Source organism: Corvus kubaryi, unplaced genomic scaffold (assembly GCF_017639235.1).
Source record: "Corvus kubaryi isolate FWS band 111438036 unplaced genomic scaffold, C.kubaryi_AGA036_p1.0 37397, whole genome shotgun sequence".
NCBI lineage: Eukaryota > Metazoa > Chordata > Aves > Passeriformes > Corvidae > Corvus > Corvus kubaryi.
In genome coordinates this window covers 18,144,666-18,165,152 of record NW_024581136.1, presented here as the reverse complement: position 1 = coordinate 18,165,152, position 20,487 = coordinate 18,144,666, and the positions used below count along the sequence as shown (strand labels likewise).

Here is a 20,487-nt window from a genome sequence, read left to right as displayed (position 1 = left end):
CCAGAGGGATGCTTCTGCCCCCCAATTAACTGCTGGAGAGGACAAACTTCGGGGCAAAAGGAGTATTTCCTGAACATAAGGCTAATACTCAGGTCTCTGACATTTTTGTCTCCACTCGGTGAGAGATGGACACACTGGGATATGTTGGAATGAGTCCAGAGGAGGCCATGGAGAGGTCCAAGGGTGAAGCTCCTCTGCTCTGGAGCCAGGCTGGGAGAGCTGGGGGGGTTCACCTGGAGAAGGGAAGGCTCCAGGGAGACCTCAGAGCCCCTTCCAGTGCTTAAAGGGGAATTTACAAGAAGGTTGGAGACGGACTTTCCACAAGAGCATGGAGTGACAGGACAAGGGGGAATGGCCTTAAGCTGAAGGACGGAAGGTTTAGATTTGATATTAAGAATAAATTCTTTACTATAAGGGTGGGGAGGCCCTGGCACAGGCTGCCCAGAGAAATTGTGAGCTCCCCATCCCTGGCAGTGTCCAAGGCCAGTTTGGATGGGGTTCTGAGTAACCTGGGATAGTGGGAGGTGTCCCTGGCCCACGGCAGGGAGTGGAATGAGATGAGCTTTAAGGTCCCTTCCAAGCCAAACCATTCCATGATATTTAAACAGTGCCCATCCAGATAAAAATTCCAACACACTGTTCTACTGCTGAGTCACTAAACTGAACATTCTGATTCAAGGCCACAGCTTAAAAGGTGCTGATACTGGCAGAAAACAGGGTTTATTAAAATATAGAATTAATCTGCCTGGCTGTGGCAAAGCACAACGACTAAAATGCTTTAAAGACTCAGGTTAGTGCAGTATTGACTGCTGGTATTCAATGTCTAGAATACACCCAGAAATAGAGGGATCATTTATGGAGCTGTGAAAGAATCCCTTGGGGACTTTCTGCAGCTGGTTTGCAGGAGGCACTACACAAAAGTGTGAAATACCTTCTGTTCTTAAGGCATGTGCAAGACCCTTCTCTGGAGGGTCTCCACGGGACAAATGTCACACCCTGATGCAGACAGAGAGGCTTTGTGTGACACAGGTTCTCTAATTAAAGACCTGAATCAAAGCCAGGAGTGTGTGGAGCTTCCCTTTGGATTTAGTGAACCTTAAATCAGCCCTTCCATGTGGCCTTGTGGAATTTCAGATCTTATCAGCACACACCACACAGCAAACTTGGCCAGGGGTGGAAGAGCTCAAAATTAGCTGCAAGTGTGGTTTAGTACTGCAGATTATGAGTCTTCAGATATTCAGTCTATGAGGGATCATCCTGATCTTTCCCTATTTTTTGACAGGCACAACCAGCAGAACTGCGAAAAAAAAAAAAATTCAATGCTTTTAATGCTGCTAATGATGTTGTGGACTGTGAAAATGCCTAAATGAAGAAAACCAGTCAGGAATAAAAATAACTTCACGCTGCCTCATTGCCTTTTCCTCTGATCTTTCACCAAAAGTCTTCCTCTGCTCCAGCATTACTCCCACTTTGAGATTCCCTGTGGCCTCCACAGCTTGTACCAGCACAGCTGATTGAGCCTGCAACAGTTTGTGCTGTGGATAGTTCACTTGAAAGTGACATTTAAGAAACTTAATGCTGCTGTTTTTTTAAAAACTAACTTGAGTTCCATCTGGAGTTTTCACTCCTCCATATACATCTCCATCTATATTCTGCTGCTGCTGCACTGATGTGTATTGCCCAGAGCAGCTGTGGCTGCCCCTGGATCCCTGAAGTGTCCAAGGCCAGCATGGATGGAGCTTGGAGCAACCTGGGACAGTGGGAGGTGTCCCTGCCCATGGCATGGGTGGCACTGGATGGGCTTTAAGGTCCCTTCCAAGCCAAAGCACTCTGGAATTCCATGAAAGCCTCACAACCTCTCCAGCCACACACAAGAAGAGATTTTACAGCAGCATCCAGGTCCGAGTAAGAGATAAATGTGAAGGTCAGAGTGTGGGATGCTCACTAACAGCAGTTCCATCAGAGAGGACAGAGAGAGAAAGGCACTGACAGCTCTCAGGGAAGCACAGAGACCCTTTCCTCAGGAACACATGCACTGCTGGGCTGGCCCACAGCCTGCTCTGCTCCCTGGCCACCCTGGGAGCTGTTCAGCCTCTGAGGAGCAGCCCCTCGTGCCATGCACTCGCTGCGAGGGCAGCGCTCCCGCTGGGATCCCCATGCCAAAGGCACATGCAGCACCCTGCAGCCAGCCGGGCCAGGAGAGACGGATTTGGGAAGCTGAGAGCCCGCAGGAGCTGCTTTCCTTCTGACCTGAGCAGCAGCTAGTGCACTCTTGTGGTCTTCCAATGTCACCACAAGCTCGTTGTGCTGGGACAGTAAGTTCTTATGCTGTTGCTACACAAAAAGAAGAACATCACACGTTTCACACAAAGTTCATTCTAAAGATCAGTTAGGGAGCCTGGGGGGGGGTTTGAACTAGGAAGATAATTCAATTTATTTTGAAAAGAAAATCCTGAGCTGGAATGGCAGCACTTATTTATCTCACATGGAATGCATATTAAACAGACAGAGGAAGCGAGCACACCAGGGAAGGTAGTTTGGAGGCCAGGGTTTGTGTAACTAAAATAAAATTAGAAGTAGGGGTAGATGTTGATGAACATTAAAAAAAAAAGCAGAGCTGAAAAAATTAGGCATTGAGTTTTGCCAAAACTCAATTCTGAACTTCTAAAATCAAATTCCCAATTGTAATCTGTACCAATTTTTTTTTTTTTTTTAATGGGCATGTACTTAAAATGCAGGTGGCCAAAGACAAATCCAATTCAGCCTATTCCTCTCCTTTTGCTCACATAACAGAAACTACAAGTCTTCAGCACAGCCTGCTTCGGGCTTGGGAAAACTTGGGAAAAAATATTTCCTAATGATCTTGAAAGTTCTCCCCAGTGCAAAGCCTACCTTGACATCCTGTAGCTGGGTGTGAATGTCTTGGTGAGCTTTCCTCAGCTGCCTGTTCTCCTCCTGTAAGTTATACAGGGATTCTGTTGAAAAGAAATGAAAAGAAATACAAAGTTTAAAGCTGGCTGGATTTATAACACCAGGCTAAGCACCAAAATTAAGTCTATAACACAATCTACATAAAATCCCACACGACTGCTGCAGTAAGAATTAAGCAGAATAATTGTATGGCTTGTTTTTCTTACCTCTCTCCCCAGCCCTATTAAAAAGCTTTCCTTCCATTTTCAAGCAGAAAATTTTAACATTTGGTGAAATTTTCTATTGGTGCACCCAGTCTGCACCTGGAATTCTGCATCACTGCTCCCGCTGGGCGCTGCAGATGGCAGAATTCCCTATGGAAATCTGAATCCTGAGAAGGCAGAGACGAAGGCACCCTCCTCTCTTTCCCCGCATCACATCTGGCAAGTGAGAATTTTCTGTCATAGGACCCAGCTACTCCTTTGGAAGGGATGCCCAGATGGCCAGCACGCTCCAAAAGCTTCTGGGTCAGGGAGAGAGGCTTCTATTCCCACTTTTTACATGATGTTGACGTGGAGCCAACAAACAACCCCTGCCTGCAGAACCCTCTGCAGACAAAGCTGCAAACAGCTCCAGAACCAACCCCTGTGTTAGGGACACGAGGCAAAGAAGGCTCTGATGCACACAGCCCCATCCTTTTGTTCAATGGAATTGTGTAATGAGGATGGAAGAGGCCTGAAAACTGCCCAGAATCTCGAACAGGAAACTGGATGCCATGAGTAAAAACTGAATTCAGCATCCAAGTGTGCAGGTGCAACGAGCTCCAGAGGAGCTGGTACATGCAAGGAAAAAGGAGGTATAAAATGTAAATAAAGTCACTTCATAAAGAGGCACAATTACATCTCTGCTAGCAGTGGCAAATATTCTTAGATTGCCTTTCAGTTACAAAAAAGAAGAGGCAAACCTTTTTTTTCAGGTTTATACAAGTCTTAGAATTAAAAATTAAAAACTGGCTCAACAACCTCTGATGCTTGACGGGCTTTTAAGTGCTGGGTTTTTTGCTATTTCTGTAACCCAGACAGAAACACAGAGCACATTGAACAGATTTCAGAGAGAGGCCACAGAAAATCATCAATAAAATGTAACTTGCCAGGAGGCAGAAGATGCACAAATGACCTGTGAGTGAGAACAGAGAAAATGCCTCTCTCACACCACACAGAACACAATGGCAAACACCCAATTTAATGTGGGCAGCCAGACACAGGTTACATTTACCCTTCAGCTTGGAGATCTCCTGCTCCTTTTCCTGCTGCAGCTGCAGGTATCGCTCCTTGTGATCACTGAATGTCCTGCTGAACTCTTCTCCTTGTTTTCGGTGATCTTCCTCAAGGTCAGCGTGCTGTTTCTTTAGTTCTTCGTGTTGACTCTGCAAATACCAAGTTGGGACACTGGAACAGCTCTGTATCTGCACATCTGGCTAATATTGTCTTTGGCAATTTGTTTAATAAGTGCAGATGAATAGGAAGCATTCATAACAGGAAGGTTATTATTCAAAGCATGCACATTGCAGCTCCTTTCAAACACAGAATGATCTCTGTGATGAGCAGGCTCCTGTTCCAGGGCTGTGTCACCTCACCCCAGAGCTGCACTGTCCCCCTGGGAGCTGCTGAATGTGTCTAAGAAAACCCCTACGTGTCAAACGACGCGAGGGCTGGTAAGTCGGTGTTCCCTACAAGTAATTGCATCTGGTAAGATTAAATTACCCACTGGAAAGCCTGACAAGGAAAAACTGCAAGAAACCACCTTTCAAAAGTAAGAGGAAGGCACTGCCCACACCCTGCCACTCTGCAGTGATACCAGAGCCCAGCCAGGCCGTGTCTCCCCAGCACAAGCAGTTCCTCAGGGGGCCCTGCTGTCCCAGTCACCCACCTTCAGCATCTGGTGCTGCACACTCAGGGCGCTGTATCTGCTGTTTGAGTCTTGCTGCAAAACAAAAGCACTCGTGTTAAACCCCCTGGCATCCCCCTGAGCTCTGCACATGCAGCTTTTGGGAGTCACCAGCCAAGGGATGCAGCTCCCCAGGAAACAAATCCATCTCTCCCCTGGCTTTGGAGCAGAGCAAGCTCCTACACTCTGCACCTACTGCAGCAACAACCTATTTTAACTCCTGTTACTCAGCTCCCAAACTGCTCCCCAGTTTCAACATGAAATAGCCATAAAATCCTAATTTACTTGCTTTATGAAGAGTTCTCTACAGGTCTCTGGATCCTCTGCCAGATAGAGTTTTCCTTCTGGCACTTGGTACATAAAACAAAGTTTCTTGATGTTTTTATACTTTCCAGTTCAAAGCCCATGTGTTAGAAAGCTGTCACTGTTCTTTTCCCTGGGGGCTAAGCTACAAAAAGATTTCTAACACCTTCTTATTCCCCTTTCCCCTTAAATATAACAACATTACGTTTGAACTACCGTAATATAAACAGGGGATTATTTTCTGAATTAATTTTCTGGAGAGATATTAGTATCTCCCACTATAGCTCAAATAATTAGGAATTGGAGAGCACTTATGAATGCAGAGTAGAACTGGGATAAGTGAGAGCTCTTTCAATTAGTATTTTGCAAGATCTCTTCCTTTGAACAGTCATAATTGCAAAGCATTTCCTTTTCCTTGCAACTCAAATAGCATCAGCTATTAAAAACTTGTGCTAGGCATGATGACTTACCCTTCCTTTATTTAGTGTTTCCTGTGCTTCTAGTTTATAAACAAGAAAATCTGCAACATAAAAGGAAAAGTACTGATGAAAAAAACACCAGGAGGATGAGAATCTGTGCTTGAATAACTCGGCTGTTGGGTACATAAATTCTCTTTAAGAGCTGAATATTTATGCAGAAACAATTTTCAAAAGGATCTTAAAAAAAACAGAAAAACAACCTATAGAGAATTTGACAAAATGCACAATTTTTGACAAAATATTTTCTTTTAGGAATTTCATAATATATCTTCACTTTAAAGTTTCATATTACAGTGAGAGATGCAGAGTTCAGGCTCGAGACTACAGATGGGTAATTAAATCTGTTACATTAACTCTCCCAGCAGAAGCCCAAGAGCATCATTCAAAAGGAAAAGGATATTTATAAATCGTGTATTCTTGGAAATAATAAAACATTTCCTCATTTGCTCCTCGATCCTCTCTCTTTTCAGGGTTTGAAAAGGTGTCTCACCCTCGGGTAGCAGCAGGACCATTCTACACTAGATGGCACCAGAAACCCACTGAGACCTGCACGGTGAGAATCGTTTATTCCTCCTTGTCAGCTTTGCTACAGTAATATTTTTAATTCAGCAGCTGAGTCCTCAGTTTTAGGAAGAATAGAGGCTCTACTCTAAAATTTGCAGTGAATTTAGAGACTGAGGAAACTCAGAGGATGGGATCCTGCTGAACTTGCACAGAGGGCAGAGGTCTAAGAAGTACAATTTGTGTTTGCCCCTCACACACACCTAGAATTTAGTGTTAATCAGGAAAAGGCATGTAAGCATGTGCTCACCCCAAAGAACACGTAAAGGTACTGATTCCAAGTTTAATTTCCCGTTGATGGAATGCAGGAAAAGATCCCACGGTTTTGGTACAAGTTTTGAATTTTTGGCATGCCAGGACAGCATTTACACATGCCCATACCCCCCAGTGTTGGGCTTTTTATGCACATGGATACAAACATAGTCTCTGGGTATATTACTTCATGTTGCAGTCATCTGTATATAGTATTTAAAAGATGATTGCTTTTTAAAAGATCTGATTAAAAAAGATTAAATTAAAAAGAACTAGCAAAAGACCAGCACAACTCTGCCAAGTGGATCCTAATACATTGCTAATATATTATCCAGCTCATTTAAAATTGAAGAAAAACCATTTGAAATTACTATCTACTATAATCAAGTTAAATGTCAAAGTGAAAAGCACATTTTTACCTTCCTTCGCTTTCTTATGTTCCAGCCTTTCCTTTTGTAATGACTTTTCTAATCTTGACCGGTGCTCATACACAACTGAGAAGAGAAATTTTGTACAAATCCCTTTAAAAAGTAACAGGCACAAACCCCACACCACCCACCCCAACACACCCAGTGAGTGCTGGAACGGAATACACCAGGAAAATCCAAGTGGAATGAGGTCATGGGACAAAGGGCAGTTTGTATCCCCTGTGACAGGAACTTTTTTCCTTTTTGCATGCTTTATCGATCCCAAATCCTGGGTTATTTGCATTGCTAAACATGGAATGGGATAAGCAGGCGAGGGATTTGTTTATGGAGGCAGCCAGCTGTGGTGGAGCTACCAAACCCTCTTCCCTTCTCAGGAATGCAGGGACATTTTCCACGTTTCTCTCCTCCCCTGCCTTGTTTGCACAGAGACAAGGGAATAAGACAGGACAGCTCTGCTGCCAGAGGAATTCCCTGCAGCACACGAAGCATCACAAAGAGGGAAGGGAGATGCCCAAGGGCAGAGGTGCAGCAGGGCATTGGACAGGCTGCCTGGGCTGAGGCATGGGGAACCCGGGAGCCACCCTGAATTCTTCCAAGAACTGGGAATACAGCATTCCTTTGCACTGTCTCCCAGAAAAAATGACTCCCAAAGACTGTCCAAGCTGCCCATGATTCCTTTGCAGACACCATCCCAAAATGGGGGTTACATTTATGACTTTGTTTGTTGTATCCAGGTGTGTTCAGGACATCCAACATCCTCTGGCACAAAGTTCCCCATTTGGCTGCCAGTAAAGCAGGATTTCATTCAGCCTGTGCTTTGGACATGGAGTTTGGGAGGTGGCACATCAGACCCTATTTACCCTTTCCTCACCTCTCATTATCTGAAACAGCCAAGTTTGCAGCAAAGATATTGATTGAAACTCATGGAAATATACAATTATATGTGTTTAATAGTACAATTACATGTGCTTAAGCTCAGTTTAACACAAATGCCTTTCACTGCCAAATTACAGTTTGCATTCTTTTAATGAGTTATTAATTTGTATTAAAACAATGAGTGATTTTTCCATCAAAACTAGGAAACTCATTTTTCTGAGAATAAACCATTGGTGAGCATAAGCCTTCAACAAGAAGCGTCCAATAAAGATTTGTATCTTGGCAGCCACAGAAAACTCCTCTTGCATCTTAAAACATGTTCTTTATTCCACCAAGGTGCATTCTGCAGCCTTATGTACCAGTGTTTACGTTTTGACTCAGAAGCGGGATTGCTAATCAATCCCTGGCACCTATCTCCACTTTGCTATTTATCTTCAAAAGTCAAGGGCATCAGTCAAGATGAGCCAAAGTATCAACACCCTCTGTAGGAAAACAAGCAGGCAATGAATATTCACAAAGTCACCACCAGGCTTGGAGAAGGGGAAGAAAAAATAAAAAAGGCAGTACTACAGTGATGGTTTTATTCAGGCCCTGAAGGTGGTGAACGCTGAATTATTGTGCAAAAGGAACAGTGGTTGTAGCACAGCAGCTCAGGAGAGCAATGAAAATCCATAATGGGCTTCCCCTCCCATGCAATCGGGGTGGAACAGGCTTTTTGGCAAACACGCGAAACCACAAATGGATTTGGAGGGAGCATTTTCTATTCCACTGCTCCGCCTGCAAGTGCACCTTCCACGGCTCCTCCCGGTGCTTTAACAAGTGTGTGTGTGGGGGGAAACCCTGCACAGCAAACCCATCACAGGGGCAGCAGGAAAGGGCCAGGAGAAGGCAGGATTTGGGGTTCAGGGACCTCTCAGAGCTCAGAGAATCCCTGCTGAGCTCGGGGTTTCACCCTGCACTTGCAGAGTCTGAACTCAGGCAGTGCATCCTCTCCCCTACCTGCTGTGTGCCAACCCTTGAAATACTGGGACAAAGCTGGAGAAGTCCTAAAACAGCCCCTCAGGTGGCTAAAAAGGACAAGAAAAACCTCCTCCTCCACCTGTGCCCTTTGAGTTCAGTTACTGGTAGGCTCAGCACATTTCTCTCTGATAAAAGTCCATCGAGTGCAATGTACTGAAGGTGTTGATCAAGAATAATTATTAACAAAGCACAGCTTCCATGTTTTCTCACTTGCTCCTTTGGGGAGTAGCTTGCAGGTCAGATTTTATAAGTACATACAGGAGTTAATCTCCCATAAATTTGAATTATTTCCACCAGTTAGGAACTTTAGGAAGAGCCCAGACTACAAAGGGCTTGTTACTACAGCAGGGATTTCTCCTACTTCGCTGCCAGCCTGGATATAAGATGTCTAAGCAAGAATCTGAATGAAATAAATACACTGAAAAACAGGTTTTCGAGAAAAGTCCACCCCAGGAGGGGGTGGAACCTACATAAGGAATCTGACAAAATCCCACAGCTGGGATGCACAAATAATTCTTCCTAGGGTAAGCTTTTAATTTTGTACGGATCTTTGCACAAATAATTGAACTTTACTTCACCATTATATTTAACAGAATGGTAAAAAAAATGGGGACAAATACTGTCATCTAATCTAATAGCTAACAGGCCCTATTCCAAAGCTGGATTTACTGCAGGTATCAGTTTAATTCTTGAAATTACCTATAGAATGTAACCTACACAAATGAACAAAGAACCACAAACTCACAGAGCCCAGAAACTGAACTGGTAACCTCACAGATCAATAAAGACCTTTCACCTTCAACAAGGAAACACTGAACAGTCTTGGAACTCATCCCAATAAAATCAAGTCCTTAAGATTTTCCCCATAAAGAAAAGGAATTGAGGGAGAAGGGAGGTGTGGGATGCCCTGCATGTTCCCAGATTACACCACTCAGACCAGTGCTGAACGTTAATTGCAACACAGGAGTCAGGGAGGTGATGAAATTGAGATTGTTTAACAGTCAAGGTTCCTTCTCTTATCTTTGCTCTGTACCTCTAAGCAATAAAGCCATTATTAAGCAAATAAGCCATTACTGTACATTTAAAAGAAAGCACTGCCTAGTTTACATTATCAGCAATTTTGTGACCGTGCTACATTAATCATTTGATCAGAAAGATGATCCCAGAGTCTAAAATGACCCAGCTCCCATTACCTTATATACTGGAAAATTAAGATTACACTGGGGTTCAAAAATACATGATACAAGAAATTTAACTAATTTCAACATGATTGTTTGTAACACAATTCTGAAGTCATTCTCCAAGCTTACAGTAACATCTTTCACTTAAAACCAGCAGATTTCAGTAGCCTTGGCAACTATCAGTGTTGTTTTCCCTCACACTGTGGCAGAGTTGAGCTGAACCAGCAGCGTGGGGTAAACCACACTGGCACTTCTCTAGTGACACTGCCAAGGCCTGCAGAACACAGACTTGCTATAAAAACAGTTCATTCCCCATTCTTGCCCTGCAAATAGAACCATTTCAATTGTGAACCCACGGAAAAAGCTTTTCTGCTGAGAGTAAAGCATTTCCATGAGCCAAAGTGGAATCCCTTCAATAGGGGATGTAGGATAAATTCTCTAATCCAATGAAAATAATTAAAATTTTGATCTCAGGTGACATTTCATGCCTCCTCTGACACATTTCATGCTGTGAGGAGATGTTAATAATACAGCAAGAGCTGTTCCCCAAGCTTCCAGCCCAGTATTTATATCAGTGAATCTGCTTTCAAACAAGGAGATCCGCCGATTTCACTACTGATAATCTTATCAGAAACAGATTATCAAACTGTGGGTAGCTGCTGGACAAGCAGCAGGATTCCCCACCACAGTACAAGCCATGCTGGCCACAGCATCACAGTGTGAGCTTCATCTATTTCAGACTCAACTGAGGCTTTAGCAATGAATGGATATTCAAGTGACACTGGAAATATCTTAGAAAAAATGGAAGTATTCCCACAATAAAGACTAGGAAATCTGTGTTTTAGGTACAGCACAAGGAAACAACATTACAGAAACCATCATAGAATCATAGAATGGTTTGGGTTGGAAGGCACCTTAAAGCTCATCTTTTTCTGCCATGGGCAGGGACACCTTCCACTATCCCAGGGTGCTCCGAGCCACAATATTTACCATATATTGAACAAAATATTGCAGCTATTCAATAATTTATGTCCCTGGAGTTTCCTGGTGTGAATTTCCACAAAAAGGACAGAAATAGAAACCAAGGTAACGTGAAACTGATTTGTGTGTGAGGCTTCATTACGGAACATGCAGGCAGGGATGGACTGCTCTCATTCTGCTCTCTGCAAACCACAGCTGGCACTGTGTGCACTATGAGAATTACCTTCCAAACAAACTCCTACACTTTGCAATTTACTCACATGATCAAATAATGGCTTTGTCTAATTACAGCCAGTCATGTCAAATTCCCCCTGGAAAACCACACCATGCATGGGCAGTTGTGCTTAAAAATGACCTCTGCTTTGACTGAATTCCCACATCATTTAATTTGCTCAGAGTATTAATAATTTGAAAAGTTTGTATTTAATATCTGGATCTTCACATTCAGGGAATTTTTTTTGTTTTTAAGAGAAAGCATAACATCTGCTTTCAGAGATCCTGCACCAAAAATGAGCTATCAATTAAAATACATGTGTTCCTCTGACTCAGTGTTCCAGTAAGAAGTTCTAACCAAAAAGCTCCAGTAAGTGGTTCCAGTTTTGCCTTCACTGCAGTTCTGAAAAATGGGAAATGCTGGAGAATTTGGCACATTAATGCACTCTACCTCAGAAACACACACTTGTATTTCTAAGAGATCATTGTGGCCTCTATTCAATCGTAAGGATGACAGGAAAATTAATTTCTAAACTGGAGCAAGCATCCACATTTAATAGAATTCTTTTACTCCACCCTGCCTCCCATAGAGCCTTTCTTAGAAGTCAATAACACCTCTAGGAAACAACAGATTTAAGATAAGTTGGGACAGAAGAAGGATTTATCATGTTCAAACAGTAAACTGTAATAGCTGCTGCTAAAAATAAGGTTGAGAATGGGTATTAAATGCGATTAAATATTTAATCCCTTACAGATAGGCTTCAGACCTGACTTTTATCAGGAAGGAGAGCATGTTTTCCAGAAAAGATTTCCAGTGCACTCAACAAAAGGTTTCTTCCAACCCTTGGTACTGTGGGTGGGATCAGCATCCCACCCTGCATTGCTGTTTTCTATACACCAGTAGATGACAAAGGTTTTTTTTCTTGGAGTGATGATAAATGCAAATAGTTCAAAGAAAAATGGTGTCGTGATTTGAGACGTAAATTAGCAGAAAAATACACAAGCTTTGATAAAAGCTGCAGAGACAACAGTTTTCTTCTCACGTCATCTCTGAATCTCTGGGTCTGCTCAACCCTCAGCTCCAGGAAACAAGGGCCTGTTCTTTCTGTCAAAAATTATTTTAGACTTTTTTTCAATTTTATGCAGGTCTAGTGATTGTATCGACATGGTGTCAGGATCTACATGAATATCTATATTCAGGAATTAGTAAAAAATAGACCTTGAAGAAAAAACCCCAATCTATAGATGCACAAACTACATCCAGAAATCAAGAGTTTGAGTTAGTGATTGATTTTTTGACTGAAAATGGCTTGGTTGAGCGTGTCAGTGTGGATAGGAGCAGGCTCCTTGCTCTGCCCTCTGGGAGCTCAGGCAGACCATACTTCTCTCTCATCATCTCTGTAATTAAGCCCTGGAAATGACTGCCAAACTCTGGGATCTGAGTCACCTCAGGAAAATAAGATAGCAGGCTAATTTCAGATACCTTAGGGGAGGGGGAAACCATAGAGGACAAGGTGGAGCAATTGCAGTTTCTTTTATTTCTTAATTAATGATGCATAGCAGAAAATCTCAAAAAGTTTGGGTTCTGCTACATGGCCAGAAAAAGATCAGACCTGCATCCAGCTCACAAGACCCTTCCTTAAACAAGGATAGCATCCAAACAGGTTGGATTCCTCAAGTGCTCACCTCAGGCTCCAACAAGACTAGAAATTCATGCCCCTGAATCCTGAAAAAGAATCACAAGAAAAATCACCCAGCAAAGGATTCAGCTTTAATTACTTGTTCTGTATAGCTCTTTTTTTTCAGTAATCTGATTTATTTAGCTTTCATTACCATCAAACCTCAAAACAGCACCTGACTTTCAGCAGGGCACATTAAATGACTTTTTCCCTGCAAGGATCCCATTCCAAAAAGAGGAAAGTGAACTCCGTTAGCCACAAATTGCTGGCAATATTCTCACCAGCACATCAGAGATGCTATAATGGGCACTCTAATCTCACACAGGGTGGAAGCCTTACTCATGAATTGCCCCACCCAAACTTGCAGGCTGACAAGCAAAAGCCAGCCCAGTGAGGCAATGTGCTTGGAACGTCGTTTTAAAGGCTTAGGAATTCAGGCAGGCAGGAGTATGTGACAGGAGATGACTGTCCAAGAAGCCAGAATGCAAACTCACCACCATCAACCCATCGTACCTCCCTCCTCCTGCCCCAGCTCTGAAGTGTCCACTCAACTCCATCACTGACAAGCTTTAGGAGACTTAAATCAACATCAGTAACAAATATTGGGATCTGTTTTGCATCATGTTGGCCACCAGGTCTTGTGTTAAACCAGGGAGGGGGAACACCAAAACCCAGGGAACAAACCCACCGTATTGCCTCATTCTGCTCAATATTCCCTCAGACTGCTCTGTGACTCCTCAGCCAGGGACTAGCTGGGGTGCAGAGGAAATGCTGCTGCACTGGTAGAAATTTATCCTGGAACTGTTACATCCACAAGGAAAGGGCACTTGGGCATGGATTACAGGAATGAAAAAACAGAAATATGGGCACGTGCTCAATTTATCTTTCAAGTCAGAATTCAGCTGCTGGACATGGAAATTCTGCTATGGACCTGGAAACAAACTTCCCTGAGTTAACTGATCTGAACAGAGCTCCAGCACCTTTTCTGTGTACTTGGGTTATGAGTAAAAGCTGGATAATTCCAGATAACCCCAAATCTTGACGTTGAGCTGCAAAACAAACACATATCTATCTAGTTAAATACATACATATATGTACATGCAAAAGCATATATGAATATACCTTACACCACATACCTCTTCCATACTAAAATTCTGCACAATTTCAAGCATTTCATGTGTTTCAAGTATTTAGAACATTAAATATCCATTGAAAATGTGAAGGGAGGTACAGCAGCCAGGTGCTCAGAGGAGGTTACAAACCAAACCTTTCCCTTTCAGGAAGCCAGGTAGGAGAATTTGGGATGCTGGCCTTGCCATTTCAGGGGAAGTACACACAGAACCAACCTTTCCTCTTACAGTGCTACCATGGATCTCTCAGGCAGCAACAAAACACCATCAAAATAAGTGCTGCAGTGTTATGTGCAGCCTGAAAGTCATAGGAATGACAGGAATTCAGGATTCTGGTTTTAGGAAGAACAACCAACCACACAGGAGCTGCAGTAGATGCAGCTCTACTTGTCTGATGCATGTGAAAAATAAGCCATCAAATTAGTGTTGGTTCTTCCCAGCTCTGCCAACTCAAGGTACAAGTTTAAGGCACTATAAAAGAGGGATGTGACAGTGAAGTACACCCACATCTGTACGATGTCGGAGCAGCTTTGGCACCTGTGCAGTTTTCAGGGTAGATATGAACCCCTCAGGTGGCACAGAACTGTGATCCAGTACTGTGGTGCACTCTGCAATTCTACACACATAAAGCTACCTCAGATCTGACCAACTCCTAGCAGGTCACCCCACAGGGAGTCTTGATTTAGGAGAATTAGCACAACAGGTCCAGAGGAATCCACATTTGCTTTACAGCCGGTGCTTTCTAGCACTGGATCAGAAACCTCTGAGGAAATCCACACCTTGTCCAGAGTAGGGAAAACTCTTTTAAATCCATAGTCCCTGCTGGGCTGGCTCCCAAGATCACAGGACAGTCTCAGGCTGCGCAGAGATTGCACAAAGCCATCAGACACGTTAAGACTCTCAGAGGAAGAGCAGGAAAAATGAAGATAGTAAAAGGCACTAACTGTAGGCTGTTATTAGGATTAGGGATGAAAACAGATTAAACAGATTAAAATAGTACACGAGGGGTTACTTAACACCCAGAGGATGAGAAGACAGAAGCTGCAAGGGCTAAAAAGACATCTGTAGATACTTTCAATCCTGCAGCAGTCACAGGTACAATCAGGCTCACCTGCAGCTCTCAGTGTGGTTCTCTTCTAGCAACTGAAGCCTGCTCCTGTATGGCCAACGATTCAAGACTTAGTCTGACACATTTTTAAAGGAGGCAAAGAGCACCAAGTTTTGGTTTTATCATTTTAAGAAATGCTAAATAAGATTATCTCTATATTTCAAATGTATATAGTGCTCAAAGAATGAGATTTAAAAATAATCAGCTTACTGGGAAGATCAGCTTCTCTATGAAAGACCTTATAGATAACAATGACTTTAGGTTTTCTCAGCAGTCAAACAATTTTGTGACATCTCTAAATTCTGCCCCTGGTATTCCCTTTGTGGATTACAAAAGCAGCCCTACTTTCTCCACGCCCAGCCGAACTTTGATAGAGAAAAATGCCAAAGTTCGATGTTCTTTACAAAATCTTCTGCAATCTGATCCTCTAAAGGGGGCGAGTTTAAGATCCCAGCCTTTCTAACCCAGTTACTGTGTTCCCCAGGTCTGCCATCCTTCCCTTTGTACCCTGGGCTTATTCCAAGGGCCACCAAACACTTCCCAGTGGAGTGGCTGGAGCTGTGAACACCAGAGAGAGCAGAACTCCCTGAAACGGAACCACGTGCAGCTCTCTTCATATCAGGTGTGTTTGTTAATGATTCTGAGACTCTTCCTGCACCATTTCCCAGTGATCTGTGCATTCTGCCCTGGTATTTTCCTACGTACTCCCAGGAGGTTGAGCCTCCTTCATGTGTTGCTGTGTTTGAGCAAAACAAGGCAATGAAAAAGATAAAAATCTAAGAACGGTGGCTTTTCAAGGAAAAACAGAAAGAACAGCTCATTCGGGCATGAAGAACTGGCAAGTACCAAAAAGAAGGTTGTTATTAGCTACATAGATTTAAAAAAACCCATAAAAATGTGAAAAACAGTAGGGGGGACAGTAGGAAGTGATGGGAGCTGCACTCTGAGCTACAGCTGAGGATCTTGGTTCAGATTTTGGGCAGACCAAAGGCAGTCAGGTCCTACACTACAACCATGTCCATAAACTCAGGAGTGTCCATGAACCTCAGGCATTTCACAAATGGACTCAAGTTTCACTCACAAGCCCTGACAGGGGCACTCACAAGCTCCTCTCTGTGCAATCAGGAAAGCAACTGCCTTTGTAGGCTCCAGCAGTCACAGCAAAACCCAACAAAAAGTCAGACAACAGGTGATATTTCACTGTCATCCAAGAGATTCAATCCAGTCAGACTTCCAGGGGCACAGCCACAATACAGCCTCAGGATCCTCAAAGACACCACTTTTAGAAGCTGCCTTTTATTTTTTTAGTTTACATTTAAAAATAAAAAGCCTCCTGATTAAATGGTTGTTCGGGAAATAGAAGTCCAAGGTACCCTTTTCTGCACAGCTTTAAAGTCTTATTTAATCACCCAGGAGAGCTGTGAACACCAAGAAACCAGCCCCTGTTGATACAGCACCCTCCTTTCCTTTAACTTTGCCCTTCAACTGGCTTCTTTTTAAAAGATTTCAGAGTGCTTCCATCATATTTCAGGCCCCAAAGTTATCTCTAGTCCAGGATCTATAGACAAACTGGTTATGGTGCATGGAAAAGATAAGTTGCATCACTTTACCAATGCAATACCTTAATTTTATTGTTCTCATAAAACAGTAAACTCAAAGAATAATCTTTGGACAGCCAAGAGATGTAGCTCAGATATTCTTAGAGGTTTGTTTTCATTGGCCATCAGGAATATTGTTTATTTAAAATCCAGGTCATTTAAAATCAAAAGTTCAAAGTGCAGTCAGATACTGCACCTGCAAATGGGATTTTCTGTCAGCATTTTATGTTGTGTCCAAGTCTCTGCTTAAAGAGAACTCCTTCCTGTTGTTCCATAACAAAGAGTTAAATAGGAAAGGTTCAGGAATGGGTTTGGTGGTGGATATCACAGTCAGCACTGTGCTTGTGTCTCTCCAGCTGAGCTGGGCATAGGCACAGGCTCTGAATTCCCTGTGCTCTCCTCACTAACAAACTCCTACTGCAAAAATCCAGGGCCACTGCAGAGAGACAGGGAAGAAAAGTTTATTTCCCAAATCCTCTGGAGTCCTCAGGAACATAACTTCCCTTTCCTTCAGTGGGATATTAGGCAGCTAGTGGCTGCTGCTGCATTTTGTATTTCTCTGGGCTCTCACCCTCTCTTAGGTCTAACATCTACTTCCAGAACACAGCAAAATTTAAACAACCATTTTTTATTGTTACATTTTTCCTTCTATTCTGTGACTTAATTGCCAGTGATTATTTTTTTTAAACAGGGTTTACTGCTACTGTACTTGGCATAGATAAATCCTCCTGCTTAATGGGCTTGATACGCTGGCATGGATCCCAGAACCATGTGAGTTTATTGCATGGATCATCAAATCTATTAATGTTATCAGATCCTGGTCCATATTTCACATTTCCCATTGACACACTGACACAAGCAAGAGAATTACACAAAATGCAGCTCCCACAATTGCCTGCTGCTCCCATGAACATGCTTGGACAGATGATGGCTACTCAAAATAATGTTTCAAGCATGGAAAGTTCAAACCAGAAGTCCAGACCTCACATATCTGATCCAGAGAATCTCTCCTCTGTGTAAGGATAAAGGTTGTTGCATGCTCCTCTTTGGCAGAGCCGGAGTGACAGAAAAAGCCAACTTGTCAAATTTTAACTTGAGAACAAGATGTTCCTGTGTCCCCTGTTGGCAAATGCACAGCCTAGCAAGAGTAGCCCTTTAGCCATCTGCCACACACCCACTTCCCAGCCAAACATTTACACCTTTTTCGGGACTAAAATGAAGGTTTCTGGCAAAAAGCTCCACGGTATTACCTGGAAATGGCCTGAAATTGAAATACTAGGTAACGATGGTGTCAGCTGGTGACTAAACACACTGAAGGAACAAATCACGGTAAGAATCTTACAGCACAAGCCCAAGTCTGTGCTGTCTGCACACAAACTGTGTGCTGCCAGGCATGCTTTGATGGATGCTTCCACAGGGAAAAGGATGGCTGAGGATCATCCTGAAGTTTAGTGTTGCTACAGCAGATCCCTCTGATTCTTCTATGCTATTTTGAGAAAGAAAACTTGAAAGCTGGCTCTGGGCTTTATCTGTGCTGACCTGATAACCTTGAACTTGACAATTAGAGAGGTGCTGAGGTCTTTCACGTCCCAGACCATTGATGTTTCAGGTACATCCCTGCTGCTTTGCTTCTGATTTCTGGGCATGCACATGTCAGACAGACAACTTTTCATCTCCAACTACAGGACACCCACATCTGCATCCTTAAACCAAGATACACAAGGATCTGTATTTATGTGGCACCTTTAAGCCAAGAAATTCAAAGTTATTCCAAAAGTAATAGAATAGCCTTACCCGTGTAACTTGCTTGAACTTTACTTTTAAATTACCCTTTAAAAACACTTTATTAGAATACTCCTCTCCTCCATCCTGGAGCTATTTAAGGTTTATGCTGCCCAGGAACTGCAGATGGATGTTCAGTTTAAAACCCTGCAAAGACAACAGAGAAGCCCACAAAAATTCCAGCCTGGACACGGTCTGTACTGTTTGATGGGCAGCAGGCAGCACGCCTGCCTTTCCCTTTTATGCCAGGAGCTGCCAAGTGATGTGCAGTCCTTTGGGAATAAGAGTCACTGCAGGCTGTGTGGGAGCGAGTGGGAATGAGAGCTCTCTAGGAATCCACGACAAAACCTCACCCTGACCTCGGCGGGGCTGGGATCCCAGCGCGGGGAGACCCTACAACCCCACAGGCTGCAGGAAAAGAAGGGGGGGAAGGAGCAAAACTTTGAGAGAGCCGGAGGAAGAGGAGGAGGGTGTTCTGCAAGCCCTGGGGAAGGGCAGCAGAGGCTCCTGCCGAGGGAGTACCTTGTAACTGAGCCGAGAGGGACTCCTGATGCTGCTGGTACTTGAGCGCCGTGGCCTCAGCCTTCCTCAGCTGGCCCTGCAGCTCGTAGTAGAGCATCGCCCCGTACAGGAACCCGAACACCACGGTCAGCAGCAGCAGCGTCTGGAAAATCCGCTTCTGTTTCCGGGAGCACATCCCGTTGCCCATGTCCCCGGCGGGGTCCCGAGGGCCCCCGCCCGTCACGGCTCAGCAGCGGGCGGGAGGCGGCGGCATCGGAGGCCCCGGGAGGAGGAGGAGGAGAAGGAGGAGGAGGAGAGGAAGGGAAGGAGGGGCGGCGGAGGCGGGGCCGGCCCAGCGTTTCAGCCCCTGGGCACGGCCGCGGCGCCCGGGGCGGTCTCCCCGGTGCGGGCAGCAGCGGGGCTCATGCTGGGGCTGCTCCGTGTCGCTGCGGCTGTGCGCCGGTCCCTGCGGCCGGTGGGGGGCTGCGGGCCGGGGCTGCGGGGAACAAAGGCAGGTCCCGGCCCCGCACTGACGTGTCCCCGCTCGGCCGCGGCTCCCCCGCCGCGGGATCCCCGAAGGAAGTCCCGCTCCGGGCGCGGCCTCATTGGGTCGGGCCGCGGGGCTCTGCCCTCCCTCCGGAGCGCATTGGGTGCCCGCCGCGTCCGTCCGGGGCGGGCCGCGCTTCCCCGCCCGCCCCTCCCGCCGCCAGCCTCATCCCCTCAGCCCCGGGGCGGGGGCGCCTCGGGAACGGGGCTGGTGTGGTGATGAACACGGGCTGTGACAGCGGGGCTGTGACAGCGGGGCCCGTGTGGCACCGCCCCGACCGTCTGGGGCTCAGGGGTACCGGGAAGGCAAAGCTCCAAGGAGCCTCTTGTAGCCAAGCACCTGAGGTGTTCATGGAATCGCAGGATGGTTTGGGTTGGAAGGGACCTTAAAGCCCATCCAGTGCCACCCCTGCCATGGGCAGGGACACCTTCCACTGTCCCAGGCTGCCCCAAGCCCCAATGTCCAGCCTGGCCTTGGGCACTGCCAGGGATCCAGGGGCAGCCCCAGCTGCTCTGGGCACCCTGTGCCAGGGCCTGCCCACCCTCCCAGGGAACAATTCCTGCCCAATATCCCATCCAGCCCTACTCATCAGATTGCTTAATGTTTTCAGAGGTTGTTGGCTGCACTTTGTTTTGGGTGTTGAATGTCACAGCCTTCACCGTCCTTGGCCTTTTCTTCTCCCAGAGCCCAGCCCAGGCTGCTGGTGCGTCTCAATTCAGGCACCCAAAAATGTGGCATCCGAATTCTGTGCTCCCAAATCCCTCTGTGGTGCTGAAAAAAGTGAGACAGGTCACGTATACTTCATCAGCATAAATTCAGAATTAGCCTGAATACAGTTCCCTCTCCTGCTGTATTTTATTACAGGACAAACAAAACCCAACCAAGACTCAAGCTAAACTAGAAGAATAAGCAAAAAATCAAATTCATATGCCAAAGTTATTTTTTTTTTTCTAAATATATCTAGCTCATAAATCTATGTTTTTCATAGGCA

At 44.8% G+C, this 20,487-nt stretch overlaps 1 protein-coding gene across 3 annotated transcripts in view; it reads right to left on the bottom strand.

Annotated features, from left to right (window-relative positions):
* GOLIM4 (golgi integral membrane protein 4) overlaps positions 1-19,510 on the bottom strand; it is a 30,226-nt gene extending 10,716 nt beyond the window's left edge. For 2 of the 3 annotated variants that reach the window (XM_042042027.1, XM_042042028.1), the window contains exons 1-6: positions 18,971-19,510; positions 6,872-6,946; positions 5,631-5,680; positions 4,840-4,893; positions 4,186-4,336; positions 2,893-2,975 (exon numbers count right to left, since the gene is read on the bottom strand). In XM_042042027.1, the coding sequence (XP_041897961.1) occupies positions 2,893-2,975; positions 4,186-4,336; positions 4,840-4,893; positions 5,631-5,680; positions 6,872-6,946; positions 18,971-19,157 (600 nt within the window). In that variant the 5' untranslated portion in view covers positions 19,158-19,510. Of the gene's footprint in view, positions 1-2,250; positions 2,335-2,892; positions 2,976-4,185; positions 4,337-4,839; positions 4,894-5,630; positions 5,681-6,871; positions 6,947-18,970 lie in introns of all 3 variants that reach the window. The other variant, XM_042042025.1, reaches the window with a different exon arrangement.
* Between the last annotated feature and the right edge of the window lie 977 nt (positions 19,511-20,487).